Raw genomic sequence first — 22,592 nt, 5'->3', positions numbered from 1 at the left:
TATTTTATAAGTAACAATGTACACTTTATTAATAATAACATCAATTTTATAAGTAACAATGTACACTTTATTAATAGCAATATCTATTTTATAAATAACAAACAAATATCAAAGTTTCTGTCGCTTGTTTCTGGACATTTCTTTTTAACTGTTTGTTTGTTTACAGTTATGATAGGCCTGGCATGGCCAAGTGGGTTAAGGCGTTCGAGTCGTAATCTGGGGGTCGCGGGTTCAAATCCCCGTCGTACCAAACATGCTCTCTCTTTCAGCCGTGGGTGCGTCATAATGTTACGGTAAATCCAACTATTCGTTGGTAAAAGAGTATCCAAGAGTTAGCGGTGGGTGGTGATGACTAGCTGCCTTCCCTCTAGTCTTACACTACTAAATTAGGGACGGCTAGCACAGATAGACTTCGAGTAGCTTTGCGCGAAATTCAAAAAACAAACAAACAAATACATTTATGTTGTTTTCAAGTAATGCGGACAAAATAGATTTCTTAAATAACAGGAGATTCTGCAGGATACTGAGTGCGAAAATAATTCTGTTTTTCTCTGACTAACTGAGCTTATAAGTGAGAAGAAGAGACTCCATCCAATCTACATTTACAATAAACAAATCTATTTCACAATTAAGATGTACTATAACTATTATAAAGAGAATATAATTTTGCTGTCAACTTGAATTTCAAGTCGTTCTAACGCATTCAGAACACTACCGTGTTCAAGTCCTGTTCTAGATTGGATGATCAACATTATCGCCATAGATACGTGGGTTTGAAGACCTGCAGGTTCTCCAGAGAGTCAAACGTTATGTCTACGGACTTAGAACGATAAAATCCGGTTTCGATTACCCATGGTAAACAGAGTGCAGTTGTTATATCATTTAGGTTTGTGAAAACAAACAATGCAAATTATAGATGCTCAGAGAATCCGCCCTCCTCGTTAGGGTATAGAAGATTGGATTAAAATATCCAATAAATATAAAGGGTAGAGTTCAGTTAAATTTCATAAATACGTTGTGTGTGTGGAAATAGAGCTCTCAGATAAAAAATACTTTCATTAGTCGGGCGCCAAATATTCTACTCGACCAGTATCTGACTTGAGGTATAACGTGGATTATAAAAATAACGATAGTAAGAACGTATACACTGCTGGCCAAAATCTTAAGGCCAATGATCATAAAGAAAAATATGCATTTTGCGTTGTTAGGCTCAACCACCTATTTGAGTAGAGCTTCGAAGGATGAAAATAAAAAAGGGAAAATAAAATTAAAAAACTTTTTAGCATTTAATAGGGAAAATGTGAACACTATGAAATTAGTCTAAATACTAGCTGGTCAAAAGTTTAAGACCATACTAAAAAAAGAAGGTAGGAAATGTTCAACAAGAGGTCTCAGTAGTGAGTTACACGGCCGTCACATCGAATAATTTCAAACATTCGCTTTGGCATGGTCGATATAAACGTTTCCAGAAGGCTGGCTGGAATGTTATTCCAAGTGGTGAAGATGGCTTCACGAAGATCATGCACTGTTTGAAATTGACGTCCATTTCTATAGACTTCCCTTGCCATCCATTCCCAAACATTTTCAAAGGGGTTCAGTTCGGGCGAACACGCTGGATGGTCCAAAAAATCACGTTATTCGCCATAAAAAGTCCTTTATCCTACGGGCACTGTGAATTGCAGCATTTTCCTGTTGAAATATCCAGACATTTCCACACAAGCGAGGGCCTTCAGTCAATAAGGATGCTCTCTCCAACATGCCAATGTAGCCGGCTGCTGTTTGACGCCCCTGTATAACCTGAAGCTCCATTGTTCCAAGGAAGGAGAAAGCACCCCAGATCATGACGGAACCTCCTCCACTGTGTCATGTAGAAAATGACTCCAGTGGGATATCCTTATCGTGCCAGTAACGTTGGAAGCCATCTGAACCATCCAGGTGAAATTTTTTTTCTCATCAGAGAACACAGTCTTCTTCCACTTTTCTACATCCCATGTTTGGTGCTTCTCAGCAAAGTGTAACCGAGCTGTTTCGTGATGTGGAAGACGTTTACGGTTTTTAAAGCCTTTCTTTCGTAGATGCCGTCTTATTGTTCTTGAGCTGCATTCTGCGTCTTTAAGGGCCTAAATCTAGTTCGACGATCGGTGGTGTCTTGCCGGACAACCCGTCGAATCATCCTGCTCAACGCCAGCGAAATTTCTTGGGCCGACCACTTGAAATTCTCATTCCGTATCCTTCAGGGTCCTTTAAGAAATTTGCAACAGCAGTTTTACTACGCCCAATCTCACCAGCGATGGCACGTTGAGAGAGACCTTGCTTTTGCAGTTCGACAATTCTGCCACGTTCAAACTCTGTCAATTTTTTAGCTTTTGCCATGTTTTTACTCAATTTAACATAGGAGATGTTAGTGCTAATCAAGCTAATGCTTGAACACAAATGACTAAATTTCGTTAAGTGCTTACCGATTAACGCTTAGTTTCAATATGGTCTTAAACTTTTGGCTAACTGGTATTTAGGCTAATTTCATATTGTTCACATTTTCCCTATTTAATGCTGTAAGTTTTTTATTTTTATTTTCCCTTTTCTTATTTTTATATTTCGAAGCTCTACTTAAATTGTGATCGTGTCTAACAACGCAAAATGCACATATTTTCTTTATGTTCATTGGCCTTAAGATTTTGGCCAACAGTGTATATCATCTAGAGAGTGAGGCAGTGGAGGAAACGACAAACAAGGTAATTAGGAAGTCTATGAACTTCGGAAAATAATTCTTATCGTTTGGCAGGTGTAACAGACTTACCGTTATACATTTATTTTGATACCTATGTTTGTTTAGGTTTGGTGTGTATTGTTTGATGTGTATTGCATAAGTTGTAGAATATTCCTGGAAGTAAACATCAACAATATTTTTTTTACGAAAATGTTAGCGAGTCTTCGAATCTTGTTAAAACTTCGAGAAACTCGCGTGATTCGTATAAAAATAACTAGAAGGAGAATATTACTGAACAGATATAGTCAGTGTATTTCGGGCCTAAGAAGCTATAATTGTTGTTAACATGTATTAATCGGAAAATTACAGAATTGGACCAGGAACATTTATAGACTTCGAACGTTACAGTGTGTGTTTTTTTATAGTAAAGCCACATCGGGCTATCTGCTGAGGCCACTGAGGGAAATCGAACACCTGATTTTCGCGTTGTAAATCCATAGACATATCGCTGGACTAGCGGGGGGCTGAGCATTACAGACCGTTCAACTTCAGTGAATAACTTCGGACGACAACATTTCTACGAGGACATTAAATATCTTTACTGGAAGGAGTCAGCTTGTACCCAGCGTGAGGCTAGCCAAGAAAAAGACAATGTCAGCTTAGAAAAGGCGTAACAGTATCCACTCAGAACTAATTTGCTCGTCATGGATTTGGATTATCGGTAAAATATTAAATTTCAGACTAGATACAACACTCAATATTATCTGAAAGTTTGTGAATTGTTGTATATGAATCATCATGTGTAATAACTATTAGTAATACTCGTTATTATAAATTATATTGTTTTTTCGTTTTTATATTAAAATATGTTTGTGTTGAAAAAAGAAACTGTCTGAATCAAACTTGTTGGCAAATAGCATAAATGTGATACATATTAACAGTCAATTAGCTACCAAACTCAAATTCCAGATAATTTGAAACAGTAATACGTTAACTTACGTAATATAATGAATCGGAGACTCGTCCGAAATAAATTATAACACGCAACACAGGTGATAGTCTCTCTGGAGGACTCTGTTAGGGATTAATACCACCTTTAGTGTCTTGAACCAATGATAACGATGGCCAACGGAATTTCCAGACCCAGTGAGGGTTCAGGTTCTTTGGCAATATAGTCTTTGTTTTTCATCTGTGTGTTGTTTTTCTAGATTCGAAGTTGTTAACAAGGGGTGAGGGTTTGGTTACTCTGTATTTCAGATTTGTGGTATAAGCTGATGTGTAATGAATGATATGTTTCGTGGAATACAGGTATTATTATTATTATTATTATTTACAAAATGGTTTCTCTGCCTTGATGTGAAATCATTTTAATATTGCCGCATTGAAGTGTCTGACACTTATTAATATCAGACTTACCAAAGTGCTATATTTACCACAATAAGACGAAGTTGCTACTTTATGTTATATTTACCGCAAGAAGACAAGAGATACTACTCTAGGTTGTTATTTACCACAATAAGACAAGAGGTGCTACTCTAGATTATATTTAACCTCAGGCAGACAGAAGGTGTAACTCTATATGAATGACACAGAATAATAGGTATCGAAAACAAGATCAGTTTAATGAAGTTGTTAACCAATGAAAACTACGCTTCGTAAGCTTTTGCGCAACGAAGAGAAACTCGTAATTTCCACAGAAAAGCTATGTTCACAATGATTATTAAGAACGTGAAATTTCGACCACATGACGATAAAACAGATTAATTTCTTGTTCATTCTCCATATTAACACGACTAATTTCGCCTTTGCCCACTTCAACAAATCCATTCTATCCACTGTAAGAACTCTTATAAGATGGTATAGAAGCGCTTCCCTCACCCCATCACTGCATGTTTGTTGGCCCTATCTTTGGTAAATGTTCCAAGGCCTACGGAACCGACGAACGACTTGAATTTCCGAACGTAGAATCGTCTGCTGTGGATGATGACATAGATCTAAACACACTAAATGATGAAGAACTGAACGCTTTGGCTGATGCAAAAGATGAAAGTTTAACAGGAGAATTGGGTGAATATTTACTTTTATTTTTCGAATTACCACAGATATATCCCGGATGTATATCAATGTAAAACCCACAGACTAAAATACTAAAAAAAAAAAAAAAAAATTAACTTTATAGTATTAAACCATAATTACCTATAATCGCAAAAACAAAAATATTTTGCTACGTGTTTTGTACGCTTTGATTTATTGTTGTAAAAATAAATTTAAAGGATATATTAGCATTCAAAATAAATGGCCTTATAACACTTTATAAATGTTGTTTTTAATTAATTAATCACTCAATTAAACTGTAGACGCATTTCTTTGTCTTTATTCATCCGTGGATGGCGCTTCTAATTTTATTATTACCCTAATTTCTTATTATTTTACTGTGTAACTTTTGTTTACTATAGGTAACAATTAGTTATTTTAATAATATTTTTCTTTCAAAAATAAGTTTTACTATTTAATATATAAGAAACACACAGTACAAATACACGTTATAGATTCAAATATAATTTATTATTTAAACCATTCCAAGCTTTCTTCTGTCAGTTTCGGTTTCAGTGGAATGTTCTCGAGAAAGTGGAAAAGCGAAATATTGGGTGTCTAAATAAATGAAAACAACATTTTGGTGTTATAGTCTTTTTACTTTTAACTATTAATGTCTTCTATACACCAATGTGCACAGCAGAAATTATAGCTTACAAATTGGTATAACTTTTATAAGTTACACATTAAGTACGTATATAAGTTCGACCAATCAGAAAGAAAATTGTTTTAATTGAACATATATTATTTAAACCTTTATATTATTTAGTGTACATACTATGTGTAATCGTGATTAGAATGAATTTACATCATGTTTAAAATCACCGTGCAACCTTTCAATTGTAGCAGTGAAATTAAGTTTTCTGAAGAGTCACAGTCATTAAGTTTTCTTAAGAGTCACTGTCATTAAGTTTTCTGAAGTCACTGCTATTAAGTTTTCTTAAGAGTCACTGTTATTAAGTTTTCTGAAGTCACTGCCATTAAGTGTTCTTAAGAGTCACTGTCATTAAATTTTCTTAAGTCACACTCATTAAGTTGTCTTAAGAGTCAGTCATAGTCATTAAGTGTTCTTAAGAGTCACAGTCACTGTCATTAAGTTTTCTGAACACTCTCACTATCATTAAGTTTTCTGAAGAGTCACTGTCATTAAGTTTTCTGAACACTGTCACTGTCTTCACCGTTTCACTTTATCATTACCATGATAGACTTGTGAAGTTATCGTTGCTGAACTTATTAAAATATCAAATAGCGTTAAGTAGCTGATGGATCTTGGAAGTATCGAGTGTTATCAATACCTCTGGTATAGGTACTCACCTGAAGAGGGTCGAAACGTTGTTCTGTACTTTATTTTAATTAAAGTTCTAACACCCAAAATGACTTTACCCACCAGTATGATAAAATAAACTAGTTAAATCAGACAGGTAGAGAGTTTCTTTTGCTAGTTATTCGATGTAAAGGAACCTCTATTTTTTACAGACATTCCAGTTGGTAAAGCCATTTTGAACAAGAACGTTACCAGACGAAAACGTGTAGCTGCTATTGTACGATTGCCGCTCTCTGTTGGGCGGTTCCTTTTTCGGAGTTTCTCACGGGGTCGTGTGTCTTCTAAACCCGATAGAGTAACTCACCAATATAATAAAACTGGCAGTTTGTTTTTTATACTTTTCGATATTTCATTTCCCTGCATCCATCTAACGTTCGTCCTATCAGAAATTCCAAGTTCCAAGGCTTCATTGGTAACCTACGTAACCACAAAGTTACGGTTCGTAGCGTCAGCACGGGTGGAAAACCAACTCTCGAAATACGTAGCCCCAGACAGGGGGGAAGGTTAGACGTCATCATAAAATTTCGATACGAGCAGTTATTAAAACCAGGAAATTATATTTACGTACTTGAGGGATTAAGGGTTTCAAACTTCGGTATTATAACGTATTTATGTTTTAACTTTAAAGAAAACAACTTTTTAGACAGGTTATGTTATATGTACTCTTCAGTTATTATGTAACGTTAGGAAAAATACAACGTGACGAGTGTTACTTGACTGTTAATATATAAATGCTAGTAAAGATATTGCTGCTTATTAAAAGTTTTTATAATACATATAGCTTGGTATATTTATTTATTGATATCTTAAATATATTTCAACACATGTTAACATTATTATAACAGGTTTAAACCGGATAGCTGGAATACTACGAAACATCTGAAACGTTACTAGCTGTGTTATAAATTAAAATCAAGTATTTATTACACATAAAGTTTGGACACGCCCTGAACGGGTGCTGGAAGAAACTTTATAGAGTATACCAGCTGGACGGAAGTTACGTAAATTCACGATTAACAGTAGAGTATACCAGCTGGACGGACGTTACGTAAATTCACGATTAACAAACGGTTATCTTAGGAATTAAAATTTGCTCCCCTTATATGTAATTGTGAAAAACGCCCATAAAAGTGAAAAACACAAAAAGTGAAACCGCAAGTTCGCATGCATCTATGCACAAGTCAGACAAAAATTCATGCAAAATTTGGTAAAAACCCATCAACATGGGGCGAAATAGTTCTGTTATATTTATATAGATAAGTAGTTACGTGGGCCTACAACAGACAGTTCTATTATATTTATATAGATCTATAAGATTTCTGTTCACCAGTATGCCTAAAATTCGATTTTCGATACCCGTAGTGGGCAGAACACAGATAACCCATTGTGTAGCTTTGTGCTTAACTACAAACAAATAGCAGATTACACTGGTTAACCTGTTCAGTGCAGTAGACGAGATAACTCGTCCAAGCCGATCGGTAACACAGTGCCACGGACGAGGTAATTCGTTCTCAATAATACCTAGCTTCAAGGCTAGATGTCAACACCATACATGCATTTTACCTACTTGGAGAAATAAAAGTACCTTATATTTTAGTTTTAAGGAGAGTTTTAATGGTCAGTCCCAGTAAAAAACAGTATTTCCCGAATTCATCCCATATCTAGACAAAACATAAAAATATTGAATAAACGTTCCTAACGAATTTGTATTTGTTTTATTGTGGGCCAAAAGAAATGGTAGAGAATTCTGACAGTAATTAATTGATTAAAGTTCCAAAAGTGATAAGTAAACCGATAATATAAATAATATCTCTACCAATACTATATACATTTGATGAGACATGGTTTGAGTGAAAGGTCTGGTTGGCACAGAATATATCATACACTGAGTGGTTGACACATAACTACACTGTTTTCTTTCTTCATATATTATTGTGCTACTCCTTAACTTGTCAGATCATATAACTATGCTCTGTTTGTTTTTTAATTTATATAAATTGCATGTTTTTATTGTGCATGAAAAAATTCTTATGGAAATTCATAAGACCGTTTGAAACACGAGTCTGTCAATGGACCGGCAATGAAAAAAAACCAAAACATAGATTATTTTCAGTCCAGTTATAACATCAGAAGTTCTTGGCTATATTTCTTCACTCATAAAAGAATCAATACTAGAATGCTCTCTGAACTCACCATTAGAGTTCTGTTTAAATCAAGGTTTTCTCTTTGTGGATGTGTCATATTATGTATATTAGTTAATGTGTATATTCAAGTATTTGTTTAAAAAGCTATGTTAAATATAAAATGCATTATGGTAAGGTTATTACTTCTTCTTTCCAAATTATCTGTAAGTTGTATAAAATGTTTCTATACAAGAAACTCAAAAGTAGCATTTGAATACCGATGTAGACTACACATGAACTGGTTCAATACACAACATTAATATATCTGTGTTGGATAACCAAGACCCAGTGCTAGTTGTTGCTTAGAATGTATTCAGGTAAAATTTAACATTGTAGTTAGTCTAAAGGAAAACTTTGTTCACTCATGAGTTAACCCTGGGTTAACCAAAAAGACCTGAATTAACATGGCATCAGAAAGCCCCATATTATTATGGTACCAGTGAATCATGAGTTAACACAGTCCCAGTACTAGAACCTTACTGTGGTGATAAAGTCTTATACGTTCAATCATGAAAATCAATTGGTTTGTCCATATCCTGTACCTATATACGTCAAGATCTCAGAAGGTAGCTGTGATAAAATTTATAGAAATGTTACATGGGCAGTTTCAGCATAGTGTCAGGTTCAATACACACATATGTCAAATTTAAATTACTTTCATAAATTAAAACTGTATGTGGTCACACAGAAAATGTTAAATAGCAGTTCACTCTTCTGTTCAACCAGTCTTTACTAACATCCTTATATCATCCCCATGTAGTTCAATCATAAGTTAGGTGTGTTTGTTTTTTTGAATTTCACTCAAAGCTACATGACGGCTATCTCCACTAGTTGTCCCTACTTTAGACCAGGTGGTAGGCAGCAAGTCATCACCATTCACTGCCAATTCTTGGGCTTCTCCTTAGTGGGATTGATCATCACATTATAATGCCTCTATGGCTGAAAGGGCAAGCATGTTTGGTGCGACGGGGATTCATACTCGCAGCCATCAGATTACGAGTCGAAAACTTTAACCACTTGGCCATACCAGGCCCAATGATAAACAGGAAGGTTTACAATGCTATATTTTGTAGCTCCGTTCCTGAGACAGACACAGTAAAGATACTGGAACATGTAATATTGTGTTAAATGAAAATATATTTATAAAACATAAATAAAAGATGGATTTGTGTTTTTACCTTATACACATACAAAAAATACTACTACTGTAAATAGTGTCACTGTATGGAATTAACATATTACCTTAATTAATTGTTAGTAACATGTATTATATTTATAGAAGGTTGTGTGCAGTTTTCAGATCATATTTTTACCATACAAGGTCTGCTAATCACAGTCTGCAAGTTGCTTTAATTAAAGAACAGTGAAAAACATTCAGAGAACTGATTGCAAACATTTAAGTTCAAATTTACAACATAAACACAACTAATTTTATTCAATATAACTTCAACTGGAGATAGAAAAGCTTGTACTTTAACTGGTGATAAACTTCTAGATTATTCAAGTTAAAGGAACAGAAACAAAATAAATTAGGGTTAACTTAGCAACTTATCGTTAGAAAAATTAAAATAAATTTTGAAGAAAAATTATATCCTGCTAATTGCATGTCTACCTCACTCACATTTCAGTAATTATATCCTGCTAATTGCATGTCTTCCTCACTCACATTTCAGTAATTATATCCTGCTAATTGTATGTCTTCCTCACTCACATTTCAGTAATTATATCCTGCTAATTGCATGTCTTCCTCACGATACTTCAGTAATTATATCCTGCTAATTGCATGTCTTCCTCACATACTTCAGTAATTATATCCTGCTAATTGCATGTCTTCCTCACTCACATTTCAGTAATTATATCCTGCTAATTGCATGTCTTCCTCACTCATACTTCAGTAATTATATCCTGCTAATTGCATGTCTTCCTCACTCATACTTCAGTAATTATATCCTGCTAATTGCATGTCTTCCTCACTCACATTTCAGTAATTATATCCTGCTAATTGCATGTCTTCCTCACTCACATTTCAGTAATTATATCCTGCTAATTGCATGTCTTCCTCACTCACATTTCAGTAATTATATCCTGCTAATTGCATGTCTTCCTCCCTCACATTTCAGTAATTATATCCTGCTAATTGCATGTCTTCCTCACTCATATTTCAGTAATTATATCCTGCTAATTGCATGTCTTCCTCACTCACATTTCAGTAATTATATCCTGCTAATTGCATGTCTTCCTCACTCACATTTCAGTAATTATATCCTGCTAATTGTATGTCTTCCTCACTCACATTTCAGTAATTATATCCTGCTAATTGCATGTCTTCCTCACGCATACTTCAGTAATTATATCCTGCTAATTGCATGTCTTCCTCACGCATACTTCAGTAATTATATCCTGCTAATTGCATGTCTTCCTCACTCACATTTCAGTAATTATATCCTGCTAATTGCATGTCTTCCCTCACTCATACTTCAGTAATTATATCCTGCTAATTGCATGTCTTCCTCACTCACATTTCAGTAATTATATCCTGCTAATTGCATGTCTTCCTCACTCACATTTCAGTAATTATATCCTGCTAATTGCATGTCTTCCTCACTCATACTTCAGTAATTATATCCTGCTAATTGCATGTCTTCCTCACTCACATTTCAGTAATTATATCCTGCTAATTGCATGTCTTCCTCACTCATACTTCAGTAATTATATCCTGCTAATTGCATGTCTTCCTCACTCACATTTCAGTAATTATATCCTGCTAATTGCATGTCTTCCTCACTCACATTTCAGTAATTATATCCTGCTAATTGCATGTCTTCCTCACTCACATTTCAGTAATTATATCCTGCTAATTGCATGTCTTCCTCCCTCACATTTCAGTAATTATATCCTGCTAATTGCATGTCTTCCTCACTCATATTTCAGTAATTATATCCTGCTAATTGCATGTCTTCCTCACTCACATTTCAGTAATTATATCCTGCTAATTGCATGTCTTCCTCACTCACATTTCAGTAATTATATCCTGCTAATTGCATGTCTTCCTCACTCACATTTCAGTAATTATATCCTGCTAATTGCATGTCTTCCTCACTCACATTACAGTAATATGTAGAAAACCACAACTTATTCAGTTTCAAATTATTTGATAATGACAAATGTTCTTCAGATAATTAACAATGAATAACTGTACTTTCATTTCAAACCAAACATATAAAACTATACTTTATCCTTACAATCCTGTATAATGTTATTAAATCTCTCCAAAGTATTAACAATAATGCATAAATATTCATCCAACTAGAGAACAAAAGGCACAGTTTCTAGGTGCCAAGTATGTATTTGTTATCACACAAAGAAAAGAAAAATGCTAAATGTGGTCAGTTTTCATGTTACTAGTTAGTTACGTACGTACATAAATGCCCGGTTACCCTCCTGAACACAGACACATGCAGCGAGCATATCAGTGCTTCAACACATCATTAGTGACTCACACAAATTAACAACCAACACCCACAAAATTACAAACAGTAAATCAGTTCTGCCCTATCTACAGTGAAGTCTCCAGTTCTGCCCTATCTACAATGAAGTCTCCACTGCTGAGGCATAAAGAAAAAGTTCTGATGTTCGTGATATTAATACATCCTGTAAGCTGACGTTAACAGTTCTTGGTAAATAAAAGGTTAAACATGTCTCTAATCATTTAGTCTTTCTAGACTTCTTTCATACATCCTGTTGGAAACAATCTGTATATGAAGGCCTTACTTCAAGCATCTAACACAACCTGAAATAAACAAACATCACATATGAATATTATTGTCAAGATACATCTTAGGTGAATACATAATGTCTTCATTAGTGTAACATATACCTTTTTTTCAACAGCATACAAAGACCAAGTACATCCATATCTTTACATCCTGTCACACACTATCTGATCACCATGCTTCCTGACAACACAGCTCTGAAGCATATTTTTTATTACAAAAGGCTCTGTTGTAAGAATACCATTCCCAGATCATGCCCACCTTTCCCTGCATGCTTTACATAATCCATCTAGTGTACAAGAACAACACTTTATTCGTGGTTGTTTCAACACTGATACAGCACCTGGCAACTTAACCAGTTGTATAAAATGACACTTCATTTCTCCAGTCACTTCTTGGTTATGCTGTGTATTTTTACAAAGGACACATGCAAGGTTATGCTATTCTTTGCCTACCTGGAAGAAACAAAACCGTCATAGATATTTTTTGGGATGGTCTTAAATCCCCAAAACTGATCCTATTATATTGTTATCCAGTGCCAATAAGTAGAAGGAATATTGGAATGTCTGAATACCCAATCAAAACAAACCTTTATGACCTAAGTGTATGAATATTTTGTAACTTGTGGATACACACCCTTCCTAAATTCAACAATATTTTTATAAAGCAACACACTAGTTATGAAACACCAAACAGTTAGTTTTTACACATTGCAATCTTATGTCAGCTGTGGTTGTTACATTACTTATGAACCCTCTGAAGTGTTCTCCAAGTTTAATTTATTTGAGATGAAATTTATTTGAATCAGTATATGCTCAACTAACTATTAGACTACTCACATCATGGTCCAGTTCTGGAAAACATCAAATATGTTTTTAAAATGCACCTAATTAGCATTACACCTTTTCTAAACTGTAATATAAATCCTACTTCAACTACACGTGAACATATAATCTCTCATGAACAAATATCTATATAATATAAGAGTCAATAAATGCTTTGTATGGGATATTAAAACTGGATTTGTTTATAAAACAAATCACATTCTTTTACGTGTAGCCAGCTTGCTAAAATTTACCAATTTTCTCACCTTCTCAGCTGTTTTTTTTTCAAGGGTGAAATTTACCCAAACTTTTGAAATTATTTTAAATTTAGGGTTACAAAAACTCCTGAAGCACTTTTATTTCTCCAATTCATGATATATATGAGGTATAATTAGAACAAAGAACTGAAATATGCTGTTGAAAAAGATCTCATTAGGAAAAATAATAAATTATTATGTAAAGCAAAAAGAAAGGTAACAGTTATGAGTCGGTGAAACATAAGTCCTTACTTTTGAGATTATTACTATATTTTATTATTTTATGGAAAGATTAAACCTACTTCAATATTTTTTAAAATATTGCTTTGTAAAATTAAGAACTTAATTAAAATATGGATAATTATCTATGTTTTGATGCCATAATAACACACTTTAATTAAATGAATGAGTAAAACCTTGTGATGTGCCTGCATGTAAGGTTGATGGTTATGTATATAAAAGAATCTGTAGTTTCATCTAATGTTGCTTAGAGTTTCTCACAACTATTCTACATAGCCGTCACAACAACAGCATGCAACCAGCACCTTCCTGTATATTATATGAGTTTCTCACAACTATTCTACATAGCCGTCACAACAACAGCATGCAACCAGCACCTTCCTGTGTATTATATGAGTTTCTCACAACTATTCTACATAGCCGTCACAACAACAGCATGCAACCAGCACCTTCCTGTATATTATATGAGTTCCTCACAACTATTCTACATAGCCGTCACAACAACAGCATGCAACCAGCACCTTCCTGTATATTATATGAGTTTCTCACAACTATTCTACATAGCCGTCACAACAACAGCATGCAACCAGCACCTTCCTGTGTATTATATGGGTTTCTCACAACTATTCTACATAGCAGTCACAACAACAGCATGCAACCAGCACCTTCCTGTATATTATATGAGTTTCTCACAACTATTCTACATAGTCAGATCACAACAACAGCATGCAGCCAGCTCCTTCCTGTATATTATATGAGTTTCTCACAACTATTCTACATAGCCGTCACAACAACAGCATGCAACCAGCACCTTCCTGTGTATTATATGAGTTTCTCACAACTATTCTACATAGCCATCACAACAACAGCATGCAACCAGCACCTTCCTGTGTATTATATGAGTTCCTCACAACTATTCTACATAGCCATCACAACAACAGCATGCAACCAGCACCTTCCTGTATATTATATGAGTTTCTCACAACTATTCTACATAGCCGTCACAACAACAGCATGCAACCAGCACCTTCCTGTGTATTATATGAGTTTCTCACAACTATTCTACATAGCCATCACAACAACAGCATGCAACCAGCACCTTCCTGTATATTATATGAGTTTCTCACAACTATTCTACATAGCTGTCACAACAACAGCATGCAACCAGCACCTTCCTGTATATTATATGAGTTCCTCACAACTATTCTACATAGCCGTCACAACAACAGCATGCAACCAGCACCTTCCTGTATATTATATGAGTTTCTCACAACTATTCTACATAGCCGTCACAACAACAGCATGCAGCCAGCTCCTTCCTGTGTATTATATGAGTTTCTCACAACTATTCTACATAGCCATCACAACAACAGCATGCAACCAGCACCTTCCTGTGTATTATATGAGTTTCTCACAACTATTCTACATAGCCATCACAACAACAGCATGCAACCAGCACCTTCCTGTGTATTATATGAGTTTCTCACAACTATTCTACATAGCCATCACAACAACAGCATGCAACCAGCACCTTCCTGTGTATTATATGAGTTTCTCACAACTATTCTACATAGCCATCACAACAACAGCATGCAACCAGCACCTTCCTGTATATTATATGTGAGCAGCCACCACCTTCCTGTATATTATATGTGAGCAGCCACCACCTTCCTGTATATTATATGTGAGCAGCCACCACCTTCCTGTATATTATATGTGAGCAGCTAGCTCCTTCCTGTATATTATATGTGAGCAGCCACCACCTTCCTGTATATTATATGTAAGCAGCTAGCTCCTTCCTGTATATTATATGAGTTTCTCACAACTATTCTACATAGCCATCACAACAACAGCATGCAACCAGCACCTTCCTGTATATTATATGTGAGCAGTCACCACCTTCCTGTATATTATATGTGAGCAGCCACCACCTTCCTGTATATTATATGTGAGCAGCCACCACCTTCCTGTATATTATATGTGAGCAGCCACCACCTTCCTGTATATTATATGTGAGCAGCTAGCTCCTTCCTGTATATTATATGTGAGCAGCCACCACCTTCCTGTATATTATATGTAAGCAGCTAGCTCCTTCCTGTATATTATATGTGAGCAGCCACCACCTTCCTGTATATTATATGTAAGCAGCTAGCTCCTTCCTGTATATTATATGTAAGCAGCTAGCACCTTCCTGCACATTATAGCAAGGCCCTGTATCATTCATTTTTAATGCATATTTCAATTAAACAAACAAGTTGAACATTCAGGATTCTGATACACTGCACATCCAGAAGATTTTCATAATAATAAACAGTTTATATCATTACAAAATCCAAATTGTTTTAGTGGATTATATTCTTGAAGGTAAACTGTATTTTATGTGGGATACAACACAGAGAAATCCAATGCAGTGTATAACAGTGAATCTTTTGTTGTCTAATATCACAAAAACTTGTAATTTTTAATTTAAAATATTTGATCAAATTCATTACCTTTTCTTAGCTGCAGTCTTCGCAGAATACATTAAAATGTGTAGAATTCCAGTATCAGTTTCTTAAAGTTTATTTTTGTAGATTTACAGCCCTCGCAGTAAGCCTACATAAAAAAGACTAAGCTACCTTCAACTGTAGCAAATTTTTAACCTCAAGAAAGGCACGAGGATAATCAGTACGAAAACATATCAGGTGTTTGTGTGACTGGAACTGTTGTTACTTATAGTTTCAAGGTGTGTTATTTGTGGTTACTGACAAACAGACTAGACTGTGAATGTTCCAAAATGTTAGTTTAAGAGACAAAGTGGATTACTTTTGTTCCATGTGTGTTTCCTTATAGCAAAGCCACATTGGGCTGTCTGCCGAGTCCACCAAGGAAAATCAAATCTCTGATTTTAGCATTGCAAATCCATAGATTTACCACTGATTTTTGTTCATAAAAAAAAATTAAAGATTTGCAAGCATTGCAATGGAACAAGCATATATTTTACAAATGTACAAGTGATGCACAGGAATATAATGTTTTATACCTGTGTTAAACTTAAGGAAGTTTTCTGATTATTAAGTTTCCAAGCTGTACTAGTAACAGAATGTGGTCTAGATAGGCTTTATAGCTACCTCATTCTGGTTGTTTTACTTCTTTATTCTTTTATCATATGCAGTCTATTTTCCCCAATATGATATTTCGGTAGCCTATAACACCTGGTTTGAAAGAAATAACACTGTAATAGCTTTTGCTGGCCCCAGCTGGTGTTGAGTAAATGTAAATGCTGTAAGAGAGTAAAGGTCATGAGGTGAGGCTTCAACTGGTCAAAGAAATTAAGTTTACCTGTAGGATTCAGACATGCTTTCTTTTAACAGTTCTACTAGTATACTGCAGATCGAAGAACATACCTAAAGACAACCATGTTTAGTTGAACAGAAATAAGTGTACAATATAACATAGTCCAGTAGAATAGACTGTCTGTACAAGTATTCATGCTGTGTCTTCTATTTGTTTGTTGATTCATTTTGGTTTGTCACAGCCAAATTGTCAAATACAAAATGTTATCCTTCATTCTTGCTCGAATCTTCTGCTATTTACAGAATTTACCTAACTGATAAATCACTGAAACGACAGTATTAACAGAAAGATTTGATACCCAGTTCAAAAAGAGAATCTAAAGAAAGGAGAAACAGAAAAATAAGTTACATATTAGAACATATATACAAAAAGGAAAAGATTTCACTTACCTTTTCTGAAGTGTGAGACTTCATACTACGATAGCGCCCTCTAATTATACCACAACATAACAAAGTCATAACCATGAAAAAGAGAAAATAGCTAGTATGCATCAAATGAAGGTTCACCATCGATCGGTCCATCTAAAGAAGAACAAAAGAACAGTATTCATGCATAACTGTATGAAGCATGCTAACAAACACACAAACTGTTTATGTAATTTTTTTCTACACATACAAAATTGTTTGACTTGGAATTTAGCATATTCTTACAAAACATGCTTTCTAAGGATGCTTCACAGAATGGTTAGTTGGGTGAAAGGTAATTAACATTTCTAACAGTAAATCAATAAAAGAGTACTGATACTGACATAAGATAACATAACAGTTAATTTTGGATCCTCGATATATTGTAAAACAATTCGTGTTCCACGCGAACAAGAGACTAATCCAAGTTCCGTATCCTCTGAACGTAGTAGTAACAATGGAATGGAAACAGCAAAAGGTGAAGGCCGACAAGTGGGTGGATGGCTGTGCAAAAAAAAGAAAAAACATTATACGGTAGTCTAATTAAAAAACATTTAATTTCAAGATATTGATTCAAATCCATTTCATTTTTTAAAAAACTACCTCATGATAACACACACAGGATTATTTAGAACATTATATGCAATTTAAATGTCCTTGCATGTGAAATAATTCTGAGAAATTAATTTTGGTTAAATATATATATGTTTGTTTCAGATGAAATGTAATCTGTCCTACTAAATGTTATGTCACAATCATGCCAGTTTCAGATGAAATGTAGTCTGTCCTACTAAATGTAATGTCACAATCATGCCAGTTTCAGATGAAATGTAGTCTGTCCTACTAAATGTAATGTCACAATCATACCAGTTTCAGATGAAATGTAATCTGTCCTACTAAATGTAATGTCACAATCTTGTCCAAATGAAACTTTCGGTTAATAATTCAAAATACACGTGTAACAATAAGTGTTCAATAAATCACAATATCAGAAAATTGATTTTTAAGCAAAGGTCATGACCTCAATTTACTCATTATCAGGGTATAATTAAATTCAGATTTTTATTTTAGTAAGAAAATTTTAACATCATTTGTAAGATTACTTTATAATTTTTTAGTGGATGTAGATGTCACTGGTCTTATGTTATGTTATAATGTCATTTGTCATAAAATTACTGCAAGTAACACAAAATTCTCACTTATCCAACACTTTATAACCTTCTCTACAAATATGCATACAGGTAGCACTGGAAGTTAACTTTTTCCCTAAATTAAAAATGTGTTTCCAATAACAGTTACCTCCGGTGACACTACAGTTATTCCCCAGTATTGGCTTTGCCTGTCTATGCATGGGTCTTACATGTCCCAGTCTTTTGTACCCCATTCAAATACCCTTAGCAATATCTAATTTGTAAATCTCTCTACCTATATCAGTGCACTTCCTATTACGGTACCGTATATAAGTACCTTACTCAGATAAAGTAACCACCATCTCGGTGACTAACACCAGCTCTTAGTGGGAAGGAAGAATGGGAGAAACTCGCCAGAGGAAATTATTATTGGAAATACATTTCAATTTGTTAACTTCCAAAACATACTTACCATCCACTGATGCTGTAGCTAGAATCCTACACTAAAAAGGTAGAGGATCCAATGAGGGCATGATCTCACATAGAAACCATTTTCATAGATCAAGAGTGTACCACGATAAGAGTGGGGGGAACCACACAGCATCCACAACAAGTATGCTCTTCACCTGGATCACAGTTCTTGCATTAAGGATGGAAACAGTACATGAGTGATTATCACTATAAGTGAGCCCCAACCAGATAGCCAAGGTTTCACTACTCCAAACTGCAATTAAGGAGTCTTTGTCTCCTTATTCCATGTTGGTGGACAGGGCAATTGGATCAATTTTAGATATAGTAGCTACTGAGTGAAACATTCTAAAACACCAGAATCATGATGAACAAAATAAGCAACAAAGCAGACAAACTTTCTCCTCAATCTGAAGAAGTTTGAAAGATAACATCACAAGCTTATAATGACAGGATTATGTATGTCTTACTCAACCTGAGGAAATATAACTCATCCTGTCTGCAGTTATGAACACTCATATTCAGTCTGTAATTGAGTGAACAAAGAGCATACCACTTGACTCCTGAATTATGTAGAAGGTATGGAATACTGTACTCGACTAAGAACGTTGGATGAGACCATTTTGCATTCAGAATTATGAGGAGATAGTGGACCTCTTCCATGAACAATATACTAAACTGAAACTAATCAAAAAGAAGAATCATGTACACCATAAATGGATAACACAGTGTAAAATCTAAACAGCTAACATGAGAAGGCTCACATGGAGACTACTGCTGCTCCCACTGTGAAAACATCCAGGAACCCACATAGGAGGGCTCCAAACTTCACACTCATCTCCAAGGGTGGAGGAACACACTCTAACACTGGATGAAAAGCCTTTGTATGCCACCCCTGTGACTGGAAACTGAATGTTGTAAGGACTCCTTCGCTCCACCAGTAAAATCTGGAGAATAATGTGCATTAGTCTTGAGAAACAATGCAACAGGTGAAACAAGTTCCCTAAATGTTTAAATGTAAACCGTCCCCTATTCATTCAATCCGATGATCAGTATGGATAGGAAAATCCCTCTTATTTTTACTCATGATAGTCTATGAGTGATGGCCCATGACAATACTCTAACACCATTTGGTAAGCACCCCATTTCTACAGAGCCAGAGCAAGGCTGCTAGTGTAGAACTGAATTAATAAAAGCACACCTGTCTAGGCAACACTCAGCAAAAAGTCAAAGCAAGATGTAAGGGGTCATGGAAAATGAAGAGACAAAATAATGACAAATGTACACAGATGCTGGTAAATCGGTCATGTGGGGGTAGTGAAAAACACCCATAAGAAAACTGCATGATCATGTAAAGAATGCGAGAGAAAAGCATTGGGTAAGTCCAAATACCAGCCCACAAAATGTTCCCCCAGTGGATAAATTAAATGGGCAACAAAAATCAAATGTGCTGAATCTGTCAATATGTAACTCAGAAGATTTCTCACCTATAAAGATCAGAACATGCAATCTGGATATTTGCAAATTTACCTCTAAGGAACTGGGGAAAATCTAGAAAAACCAAAAGATCCCAACAAATATAGAGTTGAGAATATTACAAACAGAGGTACAGTGAGTCACATAACACCTCCAGTCCTGATAGGACAAAACATATAATCAGCATTATAACTGATTTCAGAGGTGAGAAATACATGGTAAAAAAATTGTGGAGAGATGTATCACCTTAACTGGTTACCAGGGACTTAGAAAGGAGCAATCAGGATATAGCAGGACCTACGGGAAGAGAGATAAACAGTTTTACAAACATGTCAACATCTCTGACCTATGACATCAGCAACAAAACTATCCATTAAGGGAAAGATGATACATGAGGATAAAGGCTCAAATTGTTGTTCAGACAAGGCATGTAATACTACTCTAATATACTAGTTAAGTAACTGAAAAGACTATTTGGGAAGAATGTTGGACAGCACTGTGGGATCCAAACCTTCAAATGTTTAGTATAACTAAGAGTAGTTGAAAAAGTTGTGTGACCTAAACAACAGGAGACAAAATTAGATCCAAGTGATAATCAGGTCAAAACAAGATATGGTGGACAAGTTTTGTAAAGTGAGTACAAGTGAAGCACACCCCAGACAACTATAAATGTCAAACCTCAACAACCTTGATAAAGTCTTGATGTAGAACCTAGGATTAAAGATGTCTCAATAAAGATAGCTAAAGAGGAAGATACACTTATTTTAAGCTACTGTAGATGAGGAATCATGATTAGGCCAGTCAATTTGGGGCTAGCAATAGATTATAAACAGAGGGACAACATGCTGCCAAAACTCTGAATAACAGATGAACTGAGAGAAAAGCATAGATGTGCAACCCCATCTAATCAGGACTGAATGCATATATCACCCAAGCCCAAGGATGGGGTACCAGAGACTCCAAAACTTGTAACCAAGAGTATCCACGAGTGGTAAAAGCAATCATTAGAGACCCAAAGTGAGAGCAAATCTGAAGAAAAACCTTGCAATGGAGAATCCACATGATCAGGAGAAAGTGAGGGCTGAAACTGACAATCTGCTAATAAAATTATCAACTAAGACAAATGTTAAGCCAGGAGGATGATATGATTTAAATAAGCCCAGTAGAGAACAAACCAAATTTCAAAAACAATAGCCCTGAATATGCATGTCTCCATGATAGTAAATTGAAGAGTACACTGTGGAACTGATAAAGTGTGCAAGAAATCTAGACCTTGTACAATTGCCAGTTGAACAGCAAAAATCTAAGTTCCTGATGTAAAATGACAATACATCCTCCATTCATATCCCTTAGATTATCTAACCTGTAATACAGACACCTCACCACAGTAGATCCCTGGAACTACTGTAAGGATAGCATGTGTTCTTATCCCAAAAACATCAAGATTTGAGGGAAGCTCAAGAATGCAGAAATAGAGCCATTCCTGTAAGTTAGAGTCTGACTGCCCATTCCACAGCCAGGACCTAGATGGGAGGTGGCTGAAAACAAGGTGAAAATTGTACAACACAGCAGAAGACATACGGTGTTGATGCCAGATCATAGGCTATATCTCTGAACTGTAACGCCTTATCCCTTTACACAAAACATAGCTAAAGGCAAAATGAATTCACTATGAGAATATGAAGAAATGCCTTAGCAACCTCAAATTTGGGCATCTAAAGACCTGATGAAGAATGCCAATGTGAGGATCAAAGAAAGGGTTGAAATAAGAAAGAACAATAATCATCTCAATTTTTCCTTGTCTCTGAAATAACAAAGAAACAGGAATAACATCCTGGCAGAACAAGTTCAACTGACACTACCACCCCTGTGACCAGTAACTCTGACTGCCGTGAAGCTCCACACCCCACTGTTTAGGTGGGGCTTAAAATACCACAGGTGGAAAATTGAATGAAAGACCAACTCTAATACCAAAGCATAAAGTGCTCGTGGATCTTCAGTGAAGGAGTAACAAATATCCATCAATAGATATAACTCACTCTTACTGACCCTCTCCACTTAAGCACATACCAATGTTATTGACATGGACTGGACTGAATGGAGGGGCCCTGAAACTAAGGTCTGAATCTAATCAGCTTCTAGAGCCAAAGAAGATCTAGAGGTCAACAAAAAGCACTCGGGTGATACAAATGCTTCTAGGACACCTGTGAGCATCAAGTGATGAATAAAAGCCATATGTAACACCCAGAGGCTACAACAAGTAGACAAACCCACTCCATCAAAGTTTCTCTACAGAGGGAACAAAAGCAATCTACCTGATCAAGATAAAAATGTATAGAAGACCCCATTCATTCTCGAGTTGATGTAGGATCCTTT

General features: G+C 35.4%; 1 protein-coding gene across 3 annotated transcripts in view; it reads right to left on the bottom strand.

The window, feature by feature from the left end:
* Window positions 1-5,250: 5,250 nt before the first annotated feature.
* The window catches only part of LOC143256232 (transmembrane protein 248-like), a 38,870-nt gene continuing 21,528 nt past the window's right edge, over window positions 5,251-22,592 (bottom strand). For 2 of the 3 annotated variants that reach the window (XM_076513151.1, XM_076513150.1), the window contains 3 exons: window positions 17,487-17,646; window positions 17,128-17,259; window positions 5,251-5,359 (listed from right to left, as the gene is read on the bottom strand). In XM_076513151.1, the coding sequence (XP_076369266.1) occupies window positions 5,273-5,359; window positions 17,128-17,259; window positions 17,487-17,646 (379 nt within the window). In that variant the 3' untranslated portion in view covers window positions 5,251-5,272. Of the gene's footprint in view, window positions 5,360-9,640; window positions 12,099-17,127; window positions 17,260-17,486; window positions 17,647-22,592 lie in introns of those variants that run through there. The other variant, XM_076513152.1, reaches the window with a different exon arrangement.

Source organism: Tachypleus tridentatus, chromosome 7 (genome assembly GCF_004210375.1).
Source record: "Tachypleus tridentatus isolate NWPU-2018 chromosome 7, ASM421037v1, whole genome shotgun sequence".
Classification (NCBI taxonomy): Eukaryota; Metazoa; Arthropoda; class Merostomata; order Xiphosura; family Limulidae; genus Tachypleus; species Tachypleus tridentatus.
The sequence above is the reverse complement of the archived record's forward strand: the minus strand, read 5'-3'. Positions and strand labels throughout refer to the sequence as shown.